The sequence below is a fragment of the Gymnoscopelus braueri genome (assembly GCF_963280865.1).
Source record: "Gymnoscopelus braueri genome assembly, chromosome: 20".
Classification (NCBI taxonomy): domain Eukaryota; kingdom Metazoa; phylum Chordata; class Actinopteri; order Myctophiformes; family Myctophidae; genus Gymnoscopelus; species Gymnoscopelus braueri.
In genome coordinates this window covers 34609236-34627202 of record NC_137622.1, presented here as the reverse complement: position 1 = coordinate 34627202, position 17967 = coordinate 34609236, and the positions used below count along the sequence as shown (strand labels likewise).

General features: G+C 41.4%; 1 protein-coding gene across 1 annotated transcript; it reads left to right on the top strand.

Moving 5' to 3' along the window:
* The first annotated feature begins 2055 nt into the window (after window positions 1–2055).
* LOC308075399 (putative serine/threonine-protein kinase ireA) lies at window positions 2056–12272 on the top strand. Its single transcript, XM_080415261.1, has 11 exons — window positions 2056–2103; window positions 4021–4534; window positions 4672–4835; window positions 4921–5141; window positions 5353–5449; window positions 5535–5632; window positions 6017–6115; window positions 6238–6435; window positions 8390–8587; window positions 9590–9779; window positions 10817–12272. Exons 2-11 carry the CDS (start codon window positions 4039–4041, stop codon window positions 11090–11092), a joined length of 2037 nt encoding a protein of 678 aa, XP_080271387.1. The 5' UTR covers window positions 2056–2103; window positions 4021–4038; the 3' UTR covers window positions 11093–12272.
* Window positions 12273–17967: the final 5695 nt, after the last annotated feature.

Here is a 17967-nt window from a genome sequence, read left to right as displayed (position 1 = left end):
AATCACGCGTCATTCCAGTGGAATCTTGAAGGCACTGCTCCTTGTTTAATGCAAGTTCGTCCACTGGTTATGGTTGATTTATGTAGGTCCTCCGGATTATAGTGTTCACTGACTGCACACGTGCATGGGTGCTTCCAGGAGTTAAAACTTGGTGCCTCATCTCTCTTGATTGTCCTCACCCATTTGGCCAACTGTTAAAATATGCTTTTTGTGTTCAACAGTAGAAGGAACGAGTTGAGGAGATTTTAGACTGCGAGCAGCTCTGTTAATCTGTTTCCTCAACATAATTCTATACCACCTGAATGGCAGACGAGAGAGAGAGAGAGAGAGAGAGAGAGAGAGAGAGAGAGAGAGAGAGAGAGAGAGAGAGAGAGAGCCAAGGACAGAGATAATTAAAACCTTTTACCATTTTATAGAGCGTCCCTTTGTTTTGTCAAAAAAGTATTTTCACTGGACTTTTCCAGTCCTATTCTGCCCCCAAATGGCAGACAAGAAAAGTCCCTGGCATGTTAAATCTTCAGCATGGGCCCACTGACTGATCAGATTCCTTCCTTCCATCCCTCCTTCCTTCCTTGCATTTCTCTTTCATTTGTGATGTCATGCTGTATAAGAGCTGTTTTTTTGTGAATGTTTATTTACGTTTTATGTTGTGTATGTTGCAACTTTGTATCCTAAACAGGGCTCCCTCGTAAAAGAGATCTTGTCGATGGGATTTTCACCTGTATAAATATAAAAGGTCAAATAAAAAAGGACCGCATTCGCATTTAGTGAGTGAGAACTGTTCCATAACTGAGCGCCCCTGAACTTGATAGAAAATTGATACAGACCAGTACAGAATGTTGGTGAACATTAAGGCAAGGCCGTCCAGTGTGGCCAGAGGTAAGAAAAGTGCCGTTTTCAGACAATACTGGACATTATACGCACACGTTCAGGGAGACCCCCTCTACACAAAAAGGTGGAAAGGTGTAAATTTAAAAGTGGCGGGCCGTCCAGTGAGGTCAGGGGTCAGAAAAGGGCCATTTTCAGTGCATAGCTTTTACAAATTGGACACGAGACGGCTCTTTGCCGTGGCACTTGTGACATACGCACACGTTCAGGGAGACCCCCTCTACAACGCCACACTCTCCGCTAAGCGGGAGAGGTGTATTTTGAAAAGTGGCGGGCCGTCCATGGCCGACATGTTTCTGAGGACAAAATTATGTGTGTCCATTACTGTCATGGAGCAGTTTGTTTTCTGTTCAAAATACCTGAGGTTACAGTGAGTCACTTGTCACAAACTTGCTTCTCTTGCTTCTCAGGAAGGAGCTTCAAGCTATATATACAGGGTCCCCACGGTCATGAAATTCCTGGAAATATTTTGAAATAAAAATTTAAAAAATCCAGTACTGGAAAAGTTTTGGAATTGATCAAAGGTCCTGGAATTTATCAAGGGTCCTGGAAAAATATTTGGCTATGCATTGTTTTTGGCTATTGATTTTTTTTTTTAATACAAAACATTTTCATAAACATGTATAACATTACACAAAATATGTAACATAAGTAGTTTTTCGCCGAACGGGCTGTGTAACACCCCATCCTCACTGCCAGCGATGCGATGCGACGTGACGCGAAGCGAGCGGGCGATGAAATCTCATTCAAATACATGTTTTTGAATAAGACCGTCCTGACCTACCGCGAGCGACAACGAACCGTGCAACGACGTCGTCCACACCTCCTATTTTCGCTCGCAGGGTCACTATGCCCTAATTTTGCACGAAACGTTGAATGAAATTGTACTATTTTATATTCTATGCTTTATTTTTGCTACACTGCCTATCTTTGGGCATTGTACATAGGAGTAAGAGACACATTATTGCGCTGAATGATTGTTATATAGGCCTGGAAATTGGGCTAAATATTCTGGAAAAGTTTTGGAAAAGTTTTGGAAATTCATTGCTAAAAATGTGTGGGGACCCTGTATATAGTAGTGCACGGCGGATTTGTTGTGGGTGGGACGCCTCGCCCCCGCTCTGCATTCCCAAAGCTCGCGCTGTTGGAGCTGTTTTCTCAGTTTGAAGTTGATCTACTGGCTGCTGAATGAACCAGATACAGACAGGAAACAGGGTGAGTTCGTTCATTTAATCAGTGGTTTAATGCACTGATTCATGTCAAGGACCCCATATTGATATGTATTATTTGGCCATAGACTCTAATCTGATAATGTTTGCTGCCAGGTACATCCATAAGAGAACAATATTTGTCAACATTTTTTGAATATAGCAAATCTATCTTTATAATAATGGCATTTATTTGAGGTGTTGTTGCAACCAGCATACTACATGTTGTACCTACTTGACAGCTAGCCTCTTTCGGAACCTTGAATCCCTTTTTAGTGTGGTTGCAACCGCCCTAACATGGCAACCAGACTATAGTACTCTTCTTACTTTATTTATTTGTAGATAAACTTTATTTTGCCCCGCTACTCCTCCCACAGTTTATTTTTCCCAATTTCGTGCCATATGTCAAATTGACCGGCTTCATCGGGAATCGATGGCTAACTTATTTGCTAATAGATTGGTTACATGGTTTAATTGATATTGATTTATTAGTGCATTAAATGTCCCCATCGACTTTAATGGGAAAATGAAAAAACTCCCATTCAAGTATTTTTTTCTCAGAAGCCGTAAGGGCTAGAGTTACAAGACTTAGGGGGGAGGTTCATAATTTATTGCAAAATTATAAAAAAAAAGAATTTCACCAGTCGGCCCGTGGTGGCGCTATAACAGCCCACTTTACCTTTTGGCCTATAACTCTTGAACCGTAGGTCGTAGAATAAAATATATTTTCCCTTGGATTTCTTGGGTCATGACACAACTCCCCATATAGGACACGCCCATTTCCGTCTGGATAGATTTTCCGCCATTTTGAAATTTCTTCAAAACACACTTTTAGCTCCTCCTCCCACGTATTTTGTCAAAATTTCACAAAAATCGGTACACATGATCTCTGGACCCATGGGATAAACATAGCCAAGCGGAACTTTGATAGTTCATACCGTTCGTCCGTAATTGGCTTCCAAAGTTAGCGGGAGAGGCCTGTTTTACAAAAAATGCCAAAAATCACGAACAAAACGTTCGGTCAATCTCAAATTTGAATCACATGTCAAGGGTGGTTCACTCAAGAAATCCCCTAAAGTATTTCCACTTTGATCCATAGGGGGTGCCACAAATGCGCAAAATGTAACCGTTTGATCCAAAAACATGATTTTTGGGGGCATCACTCCTTTCAAAATGAAAAGCAAGTGATCTCAGGAGTGAGGTGACAATATGATTGGCCCGTTACATTTGTGGGAGGGGCCTATTTATTTAGTGGGAGGGGCCTATTTCTTAAAATCAAAACGCCACGTATCACGAACGCAGGATCCGATCAGCACCGAATTCGAATGGCACGTTGCGCGGCCTCCTTCCTCCCGGCGTATTCCTCGAGTCCCGGCTGCCGCGACCGGCGTCGGCGCAACCACACTTTGCAATTTCCCAGAATTGCGAAAATTCTAGTTTATATTTGGGAAGGCGGTATCCAGGGTCCCTTTTGACAGTCAGTCCACTCTCCCTGGTACCCGCTGGTACCAGTGTCTGGTCCCGGACAAATATAACGTTGCTTAAGTGTTGCAGAGATTTTTGAAAGATACCCCCAAATGCAGTAGGCTCCCGCGGAAACGTGCGTTGATTGGCGCTAATCGGCGTTGCCATTAAACATGTTTAATCCATATTTTAAAATGTAGTTTTGCTCTCTCTGGAGCACCATGTCCCGCCTCCCCCGTTTTGTGATTGACTGGAGGAGCGGCATGGAGCGCGGAAGAGGAGAAAACTTAAATTTAAAATATGGATTAAACATATTTAATGGCAGCGCCGATTAACGCATGTTTCCGTGGGAGCCTACTGCATTTGGGGGTATGACTGTATGCACCTGTACTCACTTTGATGATTTTGTAAAAATAAAATAATTCTATCTATTGAACATAATTTATTTGTCTCCCCATAGCTGTTCTGAAATAAAGACATGGATCCACCACCCCCACGACGGAAATGGCGTCCAGTCAGTAAAAGGTGGAGACAACAGTTAGAGAAGCTTGCGTACGCTGACAAAGTTGTCAAAGTTGGAAGTTTTGAGTTTGTGAATGATAAACTATTCCGCATAGCAAAGGGAAGTGATGGAACTGAGGTGTTCTTGGGGTTAAGAGATGATGGCACTGAAGTGGCAGTGAAGAGAATGTCTAAATCCAACTATGAGGTGCTGCAGAACGAGGAAAACTTTTTGAGTCTTCCAGAGCTTGATGATCCCTCAATTGTACGATATCTGGGCTTTGTAGAGGATGAGAACTTTGGATACCTTGTTCTTCAGTTATGTGAATACACACTGGAAGAACACATCATAAATACAGATTTTGAACTGAAGAAGCATCTGGCAAAGCAGGTTCTCACAGGTTTAACAATACTCCATTCTCAGAATCCTCCAATTCTCCACCGGGACATCAAGCCCCAGAATGTCTTAATTGGTAAGCTACAGAAGCCAAATTAAACAAGCAGATAAAGTCAGATATTTAGGCACCATTCACTGAATTTATATTGATTAATCTAAATCCAAACCCTTTCATTGGATTTTATTATAATACCTACCCTGTTTGCCCTGCAGATATTAAAGGGAGGGCCAGATTGGCTGATTTTGGAATAAGCAGACAGTTGCTCCAAGGACAAACAACACATCTCACAAGCAGTGCTGGAACAAGATGCTGGAAGGCAAAGGAGACCTTGGATGATGATAAACGTGTACCGTATAAACGCAGCACTGACATCCAGGTTTGTTCTTATTCTGCATCACAACAATTAAATCAATGAGTAACACATGCATTACTGTCACTACATGTTTACATTCATTCTAAAGGTGGCTGGGATGTTGAACTATTACATCTTGTCTGGAGGACAACATCCATTTGGCAGAGGATTTAACTGTGAATTTAACATTTACAGTGGTAAGTATGATTTAAAAGATATTCAGGATGTGGTTGCCAAGAATCTCATCGAGAGGATGATCAGTGGAGACCCAACAAAAAGACCTAAAGTGGAGGAATGCTTGGCTCATGCCTTCTTCTGGTCAGACAAAAGGTACAAGAAACAGGCAATCATTTTCTGTTGCCAAACAGTGCTTTTTAATACACTCAAGTCACTGACATATCAAAGATATTTGTAATTGATATCATGGCTTAATCAAAACCCCATCTAATCTTTAACAGTAATTAAGTAAAGTATGTTTTCTGCCCTATGTGTTTTAAGTGCATTTGTTTTTTGCTGCATTATTTTGTTCGATTTCTTCCAGGAGAGTAGAGTACTTGGTTGGAAATCAAAAGATTATGCAAACGATCAGCCCATGGGAGTATCCTATGACAACACTATGCAACAGATGGAAAGACAAGGTGACTAAAGCATCATTTGGGTTCACGTCTGTCTTCATGTCCACTGGGCCAGTATATTTGATCTTTAAATTCTTTGGTTTTCCAGTTGCCACCTGATGTGGTTCAGAATATGGAGGGCAAGGAGAGCTACCCTGACAATGGATTAGAATTGCTGCGCTTCATAAGCAATCATCATGTGTACTAGTAAGTTGAATAGGTTTAAAAATAACACAATCTCCACATCCATAGTAAGTTGAATAGGTTTAAAAATAACACAATCTCCACATGCACTAGTAAGTTGAATAGGATTTACAAATAACACAAAGTGTAGCCACTCCTGCCCTTTCTTTGGGTTGAAAAGGTCAAAGGCCAAGGCCATAATCACAAGAGAGATATAATTGGTATGGTATCCCAGCCTGAAAATGAATTTTCTGTTTACTAAAGAGCTGAAGAGACAGGGAGACCCCTGTTACTGAACGAACACTCCATGTCAATGATTACTATCACAATATAGGTGTGTAGGAACATCCAAGAGAGCCTTACCTGATAGCTGTGATTACTAAAATCATTATCTTTGTCTTTTCACAGTGCTGAGGATGCTGCTGCTATTGACCTGTTGAAGATGTTTCCTGGTCTGTTTGAAAGTGTCTACATGCTTGTAGAAGATCTAAGCTGGAACACACAGAGGTACATGTCTTAGTGTTAAACCTTAAACACACTGAGGTACACTTAGTGTTTAACATTACATTATTCCATCATTATGCCTGAGATTACCATGGATTTACCCAAATGTGTCAACATTCTGTCAGGACTTTTTACACAGCCCTGGACGTCTCGGGTCTCTGGATGTCTGAGAGATCCAGAGGAGGAGGAGGAGACGACACCCCCTACTTCTATGACGTCACTTCTGTTCGTCCCATGCCACTAGAGAGGCTGCAGCCAGCACCACCTGAGACTGGCTCCCTGAGGGCCGAGACCAAGACGGTGGAGGAAAGTGGCTCCACTAGGTAGGCAACCCAGCCTGGCGGAAATCTGCACTCAGAGTTGCACTATTATTATTGTCTCAGCCAGGCCGAAAGGCTTGGCGAGAGAGTATGTTTTACCCCCTGTCCGTCCGTCCGTCCGTCCTGTCTGTGTGTTAGCAGCTAATCTCCGGCACCGTTGGCCCGGTCGCTCCGAAACTGTGCACACACACACTCCCTGGATGCCAATTCAGAACTTCTGACCCAAATGTTTCACATGGGCCTGTTATAGCGCCACCAGGAAGCCAGAATAACGTACCTGACCTGGCGGAGACCTGTGCTCCGAGGAGCACTTTTTCTAGTTATCATTATTGTTTCTTTTGTCCTGCCTCTCACATGTTGCCTAAATCTGCCCCTGGGCCTGTACTAGAACTAGTAATCAACTGTAATATAAAACAGTGTGTGAGAATGAATGACACTAAGCTGAAACTGCAAGGTACAAAGCACTACAATGTACCTTGTTGAACCACAGCCTCAGAATGGATGTTGTACTGCTGCTCAAAGTGTTTACAGGTTTCGAGCAGCGAGTTAGCAGGCGCAGCAGCAGATGATCAAGTCCATGCACCGGGAGCTCCCCTTCCCGCCCAGCTACGGTACCAGTACAGGCCTCGTCCCCACCCTCCATGAGACCCTTCTCCTCCCCTCTCTCACCCAGCCTGCCCCCCCCCCCATCTTAAGTTAATAATCATGGTTTAGTTGTAGTTCACCATCCTACACTGTCTGTGTGGACATATTATGTCTCTGGTCACGCATTGTCACATGATTTTTCATAGTCTCGCTCATATGATTCATATTGATTGACTGCATTAATTGAACGCCATTATGTGGTCCGAGTCACGTAGCACATCCTACACCTAACCTCTAGATCATAACACTACAGAAATACGAACACATCACACCCATTCTCCATTCACTACACTGGCTTCCCGTCTCCTTTAGGATCGAGTACAAGGTCTCCCTCCTTACCCATCAGTGCATCCACAGCAATGCCCCCTCCTATCTAAAGGAACTCCTCAAACCCCCGACCTCCACCCGCTCCACCCGCTCCCTCCGCTCTAGAAACTCAAACACACTCGAACCCCACACAACGAAGCTCCGCACCATTGGGGATCGGGCCTTCTGCTCAGCTGCTCCTCGACTGTGGAATGCCCTCCCTGACCATCTGAGAGCACCACAGTCCATTGACACTTTTAAAAGGGGCCTAAAAACCTTTCTTTTTAACAAGGCATTTGCCTAGATGGAGATGTAGTTGTTTTATCCTTTTAAACATCTACTGTGTCTTGCTGACTTTGATCTGAAGTTTATTCATTTCACTGTTTTATTATTATTATTGTTTTCTTGTTCTCTGTTTTTTGTTTTTAACATGTAGCACTGTGAGATTTGTTTCAAATATAAAGTGCGTTACAAATACAATTTATTATTATTATTATTATTATTATAGTCAGTTAACTTATATTTGTAATCATCCCTGATAATCCAATCATAATGTTGCCGTTGTCTAAATGGTATCTTGTGACTGCACATCATAACATTACATGTCTGTTGTGGATCCACTGGACACAATCGGTCACTTTGCCATATTGTGGATGCAGGCTAGACGCTTGAATGCTATAATGCTACTTGAAAGAACAATAGCCCTTAAAATCACTCAACAATCTAAGAAATGTGAAAAGCCATGTCAAATTCAAAGTCAAATGAAAGTTAAAGTAAAAACCAAGGAACTATAGCAAAATGTACAAACTAACACTCCATGAGATGTAATGCCTTTGGTAAGTTGTTGTGACATGATGTCACATTAAAAATGAATCGCTGCAAACCTCACAAGATGGCGCCACCTCTCCATTGAACTCAATGGAGGGGAGGGTGGCCATGTTGATAGCATTCAGTAAAGTGAGTGGTACCTCAGCCTGGCTGACTGCTCTCTGTCTCTCCGCTGCAGTATGAGCCCCCTGTTCTTAGCCTGGGACCAGAATCTGCGAGTGCAAAAAAAAATTGCACTCAGTGATATAGTCTGTCTACGCCAGGCTACCCTGTTCTCCCCCCAATCCCCCATGATGCAACAGGGCAAGGGCACCACGCCCTCCCAGGGCTCCTCTGATATGATTGGCTGTCCACAGGGCAACGTGGGAGGCAACAGGTGAGAATAAATTCACATAGGGTGCGTTCGGAAATTGCACACCGGAGCGCACTCGCCTATTAGTTTGTATTGGCCAGTGCGCTCAGTGCTGTATTTCCGAACGCACCCTAAGAGTAAATTATCAGAAAATAATAAACTCACTTTGTTCTGTATAACGAGTTTCTATCCTTCATACAATTGCTCAGAAAGTGATATTCATGGCTATCATTGTCGTTATAGCAGTTACAGTTGGACTAAAAACCTACCTTTTTAACAAAGCATTTTCTTAGTTTTATCCTTAGGTTTTATCAGACAAATTACTGAAAAACATTGATTATTTCTCTTACAAAAGTCATGTTTTTTTTTTTTAACAACTGTATTTTCTCTTATCTTCTTTTCAATATATATGAAATGAAATAATGCCTTTTTATTCATGAGGTACATACTACATTAACTGTAAGGCACACACTAACTAAGGCATATACTTTTTTTCTTTGTAAAATAACTTTAAATATATCTTAAAATTAAATAAATGGATTTTAAAACATATATCCCAGATGAAATAAATACATTATAAAGAAAACCTCTTCAAATAAACAAAGTAAGGCCTTTGTTCCAAGCTTGGGATTTACATGTTTTTTATTTTATTTTATCTATGCTACATTCTCAGCATACAGGAACACACACAAAACAACACATTTGTGTACTAACGGAAACTTACTACTGATAGGCTTCTAATGAAAACAGGAGCGCCTCAGTGTGTCTTCAGAGTTTAATGAATAATAATCTAATTGAATAATTTAACAATTGTGTCAGACCGCTGACGACGTCATTGATATTAATCAATTAATTCTCATCTAAGCTCTCATTTGGAGCATCTCAGTGCCCTACAGAGTTTAAATCAGACAGTTGACAACGTCGTCAGACGGGGGAGGGGGTCCTCTCAGTAAACGGTATAGTTTGGGCCATTCATCAATCAATTAAACATGTTTACATGCATTGCACATTTCCATCTTTATGCAGCGCTAGCAAGTTTGCAGACGTTAACGTCAAAGCTCCGGACAACCTCGACAAGCAGCACCTGCCAACGTTCTACCCCAACCTAAGCGGCTACGCAACCAGCTCTCCACTGGTTCCTTTCCCACCTCCCCACCATCATCATCACCATCCGACAACGAAGATTGACGAGCCTCAAACGGTCCCTGACGTCCAGGTCAGTGGAGGACAATGTTGATACACCATGATATTTATAGTATAGAATCATCCAATACGCCATGATATTTATAGTATAGAAACATCCAATACGCCATGATATTTATAGTATAGAAACATCCAATACACCATGATATTTATAGTATAGAAACATCCAATACACCATGATATTTATAGTATAGAAACATCCAATACACCATGATATTTATTGTATAGAAACATCCAATACACCATGATATTTATAGTATAGAAACATCCAATACACCATGATATTTATAGTATAGAAACATCCAATACACCATGATATTTATAGTATAGAAACATCCAATACACCATGATATTTATTGTATAGAAACATCCAATACACTATGATATTTATAGTATAGAAACATCCAATACACCATGATATTCATAGTATAGAAACATCCAATACACCATGATATTTATAGTATAGAAACATCCAATACACCATGATATTTATAGTATAGAAACATCCAATACACTATGATATTTATAGTATAGAAACATCCAATACACCATGATATTTATAGTATAGAAACATCCAATACACCATGATATTTATAGTATAGAAACATCCAATACACCATGATGTTTATAGTATAGAAACATCCAATACACCATGATATTTATAGTATAGAAACATCCAATACACTATGATATTTATAGTATAGAAACATCCAATACACCTTGATATTTATAGTATAGAAACATCCAAATCACCATGATATTTATAGTATACACTGTATTCTGCTAGTAAAACACATTATGTTATTGGTGAACCTGTCAAAGATGTTTGTTGCTGACTATGACTAGAAAAGAAAAGTATTTTAATGGACCTCTTCTTTTGACAATGATCCTCTTGAGAGATTTAAAACACAGAAGCTCTATAGTTCAACCATAAAATGGAGCCAACAGGATTATTCTTTTGCAATAACAACAATAAAGACATGAAGTAGATTAATCAAAACCTGATGATGATTCTTACAGAGTTCTGTTTTCTATTTTCATCACACACAGAGTCGTCCAGAAGAGAGACTGTTTGCTGTGCGGAGCAGCTTCATCAAAGGTATTTCTCAAGGCAGTCTCAAGATTATCCTCGACAAACTTTTGGACGAGAAGGTGTTAAACTACTCAGAGCTGGAAGAGGCCAACGCCATGCAGGTGAAAAGTGATACGGCACGTTTTGTCATCGATGCAGTGACGAACAAAGGATCTGCTGCACGTTCAATCATGATAAAGATTCTCTGTGAGATCGACCCATACCTCTCTGAACATCTAGGGTTGAAGGATTGACTTGTACCGATGTACTTAAAATACCTCCAGTGTCTAGGTGAATATGTGTTTCTTTTTTTCTTTTTGAAGATTTAAAAGACAAGTTGAACACATTCATCTTTTTTATGACACCGTCATCTCTAGAGCAACTTCACCGTTAATGAGCAATGGCGGGTACGATGCCTTGCTCATGGTCGCTTCAACAGGATGCTGTGTCCCAGAGGCGTGATAGTGATATACAGCTTCATTCTGCCAAGACCCGCCCCAGACACGGAAAAGTCGCGCTGTGATTGGCCAGTGGTCACTTTGAGTGACAGTTGGGGCAAATGCAGTCCCCACAACATCATTTACTATTCTGTGCCTATCGGTACATAACTCGGACGGCACTTAGTCGACTAGCAGACCATCGGCCGGTCGTCGCGGGCACTCGCGCCTGGAGGCGCTCGGGCGCGACTCCTTGGCCTCAAGGTCTGCTGAGTCGGCGCGCCTCCGTCATGGTCCAAAACTATACTTTATTAGCCAACTGCGGTTGTCGGAAAAAGAGTACTCCCAGCGGGATTCGAACTCAAGCCACAGGGTCAGCAGTCTAACGCGTAGTGAGGCACGCCACGAGACCGCATGCAATACTAGGGTTTTGGTCTGTATTAGACTGTAAATGCCCCCACCGTCCCCTCTGGGGGCGGAGTCCTTGTTTTCTCGTTTTTGTATTCAGCCAATCGCAGGGCGGCAGGGCGGGGTTTGGTCGAATGAGGCTGTACAACAATATTACGCGTCCCAGAGACACTTCATGTTTTTACTTGAAGATAATTTGACCAAAACATTGTACTGTTCCCTTTAAAACCGGGAAAGCGTCTGTGTCACTCATTTTAGATTTTAGCGTTGGCTATTCAAAAAATCAGATGTACAAGCTCGCAGCGTGTCACTTCGTGCCGCGCACACACATTTTTTAAAAATCTTGAAATTGTGAGAACTGCTGATTCAGAAGGCATTTGTAGAATCGGCCTCAGGTCTTAATGGGTTCAAATGAATAGTTTAACCAAAACATTGTACTGTAATATAGTTGTGTGAAGACACAAGCATCTAAACCACTAGCCTAAAGGGGAATTCCCCCTTTTTCCTGGGAGATATTAGTCTTTTTCTCATCAGGCAGAGGCTCTGAGACATTACTGCTACACTGTACACAGGACAACTGCTTTTTGTACACGAATAAAAATAAAAGGTTTTGTAAGTGAAGACAATGTGCAGGACTGCTTTGTTTTTCTACTTACTAGTTAATCTGTTTCATTATAAATGTATGTGTTCACACTCTACTTAACAGTGACCTCTGTTAGATAGAGTTGACCCAAAGTGACACCAAGTGGCCAAAGTAGGTACAAACACCCTGATTTTTTACTATATATTTTACTATATTACAAAAACAAATACAAATGACTCCTTTTTTACTGATATTTTCAGACATAATTTCAAATGATGACAATTTTGCAAACCTACAAAACAATGCTGCTGGAAACACACAGCTCTGAAATCCCTACATTCTCTTGCCAGATTAAAGAATGACTTCAAATTATGGCTCCACCTGAACAGGTCCTATAGATCTACTATTAGATCTGAACACTAACTGGTCATAGCTAGATCTTAGTGTCCTATGTATTGCTCCAAACTTTATATGTAAGGATACATGTTTCTATGTTTCATGGTTGTTTGTGCAGTTTGTTGCATGTTGTTCTATGTCTGAAAGTGGAACCACAATGGAAACATTTTTGTGTATAAATCCACAGTTAGCGTTTTCCTAAATAATGATATTGTTGTGATTTTGTTTTAACTGCCAATTTGATTGAATACTTTATTAACAAAAAAAAGCACAAAGGTACAGTTTCATGCAAAAGGATCAAAAGGATGTTGAACCAAGAAAGCACTATTCTATCTATCATTCTATCTATCTATTCATTCTATCTACGAAATCATGACTGTGATCAAATATCTTCCATTTTATTTGCATGAGGATGTTTATGAGTTTTTAGAATTCCAGGTTCCTGGAAAATTCACAGAACATTCATAGTAAAAGACAAAGACGACGCAGTACCAGAATTCAATATGTCACCGATTTCAATGTAACAGACCGGAAATGTCAACAAGAATCGGGTCACTTCCTGAACGTCGCAGAAATCGATAGGTTACTAGTCTCAATATAACAGACCGGAAATCTCAACAAGAATTGGGTTAATTCCTTCTTGAACTCACAGAAATCGATAGGTCACCGATGTCATTGTAACACCGGTGAAAGCAGTGGCCGGATGGTTGTAGTGTGACGCAAAGACCACAGATAACCACAGGAGGGCGCTAATGTAATGTGATCATTACAAACAGACGCACAAGTGCATGTTGTCCCAGTGCTCTGGTTCAGTGTTGCCATGGCTGCTTATTATAAGCGGTTCTGGGCATGCTTTTCTGTAGTTGCTTGTAAATATGGTTGTGGGTTGTGTTTTTTGGGGGGCTTGTTTGTAAAGTGTAGTTGCTTAAATATTTGGGCTTTTTTCCAAATTGTTGTTTAAGCAATAATTAAGGACCCCTAAAGTATTTCTGTAGCACAGACCCCCATCTGAAAACATTTTGTGCCAGGAACGGTCCCCCATACCAGATTTGTGTTGTTAAAATGTTTAAAAAGCATTCCAAATATTTAAAAAATATATATATAATATAATAATTTTAAATCTGCTATTTTCAAATAGCTGATATACAGGGTTAAAGTGCTCACGTGGCCTGTAAAAGATCCATAATCACGCATCATTCCAGTGGAATCTTGAAGGCACTGCTCCTTGTTTAACAGCTGCACCTCGCAGTCTAAAATCTCCTCCTCAACTCGCTCCTTCTACTGTTGAACACTTCTCCATTCATATATATAAGAAAAAGCATATTTTAACAGTTGGCCAAATGGGTGAGGACAATCAAGAGAGATGAGGCACCAAGTTTTAACTCGTGGAAGCACCCATGCACGTGTGCAGTCAGTCAGTGAACACTATAATCCGGAGGACCTACATAAATCAACCATAACCAGTGGACGAACTTGCATTAATCTGTTTCCTCAACATAATTCTATACCACCTGAATGGCAGAGATGTGTGCGTGCGTGCGTGTTTGTGTGTGCGGGTGCGAGCACATGTGTGTATGTTTAACCACTTAAATCCTATGTACTTCATTGACCGGAATCCCCCAGGGGTCTATACTAGGCCTCCTCCTTTTCCCCCTACATCAAATCTCTTCACCAAAGTGATGTATAGACTAGAAGATGCATTTTAATGGTGCACTAATGTTACCAATTAGTCATCTGGACTTTTGTGTTGGTTGTATTGTTGTGGCCAGTGTAGGTACTTTAGGTTGGTAATAAATGTACAAAACTGTTGAGGAATGACAACAATGTGGTAGCCAGCAGGGTTCCATTTGTTAAAAAACTGAACCCCGCAAGGAAACGCTATTTCCCTCCACAGATTCCTTGGATCCTGCAACCCACATCTTACACAGCCCTGGGTAGGCCATCTGGCCTGGCAAAGATATGTGCTCCGCGCGCAAATTAATACCCTGGTGAGCATGCAGCCCTACCAGTGGGGGAAGGTTCAGGATTCTTCTTTAGTTTTTCACTTCTGTTATTATGAGTGTTCTTCAGTGCTGTAGTACCACCTGGTATGGATGTCTGTCTGTAGCCTTAAAGACGGGGTGCCGTGATTTTCAGTGATTCCCCCCCCCCCCTAAAACATAATCATCAGGTATTATGGTTATACTAGGAGGAAGATTTTTTTCAAAAAAGTGTACAGAAAGTAAAAATTATGTTTTTACCTGGACACGCCTCCAGTTCATTAAGTATACCTGGTTCTCACCTTAGCACCTCCTCCACCACCTTAGCACCGCCCACCTGTCCTAGGCCCTACTCCTCCTCATGCCCACACCTGTTGTGTTATGATAATGAGGGGGAGGGTATAATTTTACTGTGTCATTAAAGTGCTGTTTTTCTATTGGCACGTTTGACCCTCCAGGAAGAAACTCAAAATAGTCAGAGAAGACATAAAACACCATAAAAACACCACCAGGGGGCTTAATGAAGTTCTATCAACCTCATAGACACATGAAAAACAGAAAAAGTGCAAAACCATGGCACCACCTCTTTAAAGTCACAACTGCTGCAGCAACTACACATTTGTTCAAAGACTGCTGGACAACCACTTCAGAGGCTCTATACATCTACGTTTAATAACAGTATGCTAAGGTTGGCAAGGAATATCACTTCAAACACTAGCCATGCTTTGTATGGAGAATATAGGTTGCTGCCTTCTGGAAGGAGCTACAGTGTTCCAACATACAATAAGGTCAAACTGAAGAGGTCCTTTGTCCATCAGACGACATTGAGGCTTAATCAGGAGTTTAGGCCAGGGGTAAGCTGAGTGGTGGATATTGCTCTTGTCTTTATATGTCTTTATGTATGTACAGTATTGTTGTCTTTGTTTTTTGTGTCATATCAAATGTGTGTACTGTTTATGTGTTGCATACATGGCTGCTGGGTCTCAAGACAAATGTCAGTGTGAACTGACAATAAAGTATTATCGTATCGTATTCACACCAGCAGTTTTGTTTCTTTCTAAATGATTTGCAAGCTGTCCGATATACTTTCATAGCTGTGGTAATAATGAGAGCCTGTTTTAATGGATTTTTAAGTAATACTTTGTGAGTAACTGAGGTTGAAATTATTCACCCCCCCCCCACCCCAAACCCCCTCCTTCATTTTTATCTGGTATGCCTTGTCATAATTTTGGTAATTCATTTGCATTTTCTAACTCACCTTAATAAAAACCTAATTTGTATCCACAGCTTCAAGAGAGGCATTCATCAACAAGAAAGCGACAGGCAGAAGTGCCTACTGTTAATTACAAATTTCAAGCCCATGCATTGACATGACACGTGCTGTATTAATGGTTGAATAGATTTCCATTTGTTTGCTAAATTGTGCTTGATTAAAGTGAATTTCCTGAAAATAGATAGTTGGGTATAAATCATCAAAAAGGAATTGTTGTAATGGTTCCCTCTGTCCAAACACCTGCTGAATCGAGTATTTTTTTTCTCACGCAACTTTCTCATTAACTCCCTCTCTGTGCTCTGTGTGTGTGTGTGTGTGTGTGTGTGTGTGTGTGTGTGTGTGTGTGCTCTGTGTGTGCTCTATGTGTGTGTGTGTGTGTGTGTGTGTAGATTTGATTTAAGTTTCTATTTGAGAATATTTAACTAGAATGTATTGTATTTCAATTTTTTTTCCTTTTTATCCCTTTTTCTCCCCAATTTAGTCGTTATGCCAATGAATTCCTCCCCACACACATTTCTGTGTTGTCACTGCTGTCGTATCCTACTGACTCACCTGCCAGTGAGGAGCCCCCACCGGGAGGACGTAGAGCCTTCGTCCTACTCCTCCCGCCCAACTCTCCCTGCTGATAGGTGCCACCCCCAGCCAGTAGGAATACATGTAGAGACACCCTCCCCGCCCGGCTTCCCTCAAAGCCGCATTCACCACGAAGGATTTGAACCCACAACCTCCGTGGTGGTGGGCAGGGACTTTACCACTGTGCCACCCGAGCGCTCATTTCTGATTTCAACAGGCCAAAGAACGACCGTGGCAGCTATGACAATTAGGAGCAGGAGGAAGACAAAACAAAACAATCATACGCATCTCACACCAAGCCTTATTGTCTTCGCCAGGCCGAAAGGCATGGCGAGAGAGTATGTTTTACCCCCTGTCCGTCTGTGTGTGTGTCCTGTCCGTGTGTTACCAGCTAATCTCCGGCACCGTTGGCCCGCTCGCTGCGAAACTGTGCACACACACTCCCTCGATGCCAATCCAGAACCTCTGCCCCAAATTTTTCACATGGGCCTGTTATAGCGCCACCAGGAGGCCGATTTGTGCAAAAGAAAACCCATTTTTTGACAGTACTCCTACAGATTTTTTACGTCATGCAAATCGGTACACAGTATCTCTGTAGTCATGTGATCAACACGAATCTGTCCGATTTCCCATATTCCATCCTCATTGCCTATGGTTGGCTTCCAAAGTTTGCAGGATTGGTCCGTTTTGAACAAAAAGCCTCAAACTATGCACGCAGCATGCGATTTCCATGAATTTTCACACGCACATTCCCACTAGGCCGAGGAAGAAATGCCACCCTTTTCAAATTGGCCTGTTATAGCGCCACCAGCAGGTCTAATTTAGCTAAACACATTTTTAGAACAAAATGCCTCAAATCATGAATGCAGTGTCTGATTGCCGTGAAAGACCTAAGAATAAATGGCACCCTTTTCACATTGGCCTATTATAGCGCCACCAGGAGGTCAGAATAACGTACCTGACCTGGCGGAGACCTGTGCTCCGAGGAGCACTTTTTCTAGTTTTATTATATTTTTACATTCAGTGTGCTGTCTACTTTTATGTGTGATATACTGCCACCTTGAGGCCTTGTATGTGGTATGTGCTTTAGCCAAATTGGTAATTCTCTACACCTGGTCAGGCTCACCAGGTGAGTTAATTAAGGGATTAGTTTTAGCTTCTGAGCCAGTTCAGCTCAAACCAGCACACTGTCAAGAGCATGTTGAGTGAAACCTTTCTATCAGGCCATGGACAGGATAAGTCTGTAAGTTTGTGTTTATTTGTTAAAGCTCATGGCTCTTAAAGCTTATGTTTTTATGTCTGTCCTAACATGTTTATGTAAGTTGGATTCATTGAATGTAACTAGTACAGCTACTACAACATGTGCTCACTTTGCAAACTTGTGATGCGTAGGAATATGTTTTGGATTATGACACAAATGTTTGCGTTTTCTATTTTCTGTATTTTCAGTTTTACAAATTAAGTGACCACCAGTAAAGAA

Bases quoted from the DNA above. Each gene is read 5' to 3' on its own strand.
- LOC308075399 (XM_080415261.1), top strand. From the start codon at position 4,039: ATGGATCCACCACCCCCACGACGGAAATGGCGTCCAGTCAGTAAAAGG. The intron at 4,535-4,671 runs GTAAGCTACAGA...TTTGCCCTGCAG, and splicing joins GCCCCAGAATGTCTTAATTG to ATATTAAAGGGAGGGCCAGA. The intron at 4,836-4,920 runs GTTTGTTCTTAT...TTCATTCTAAAG, and splicing joins AACGCAGCACTGACATCCAG to GTGGCTGGGATGTTGAACTA.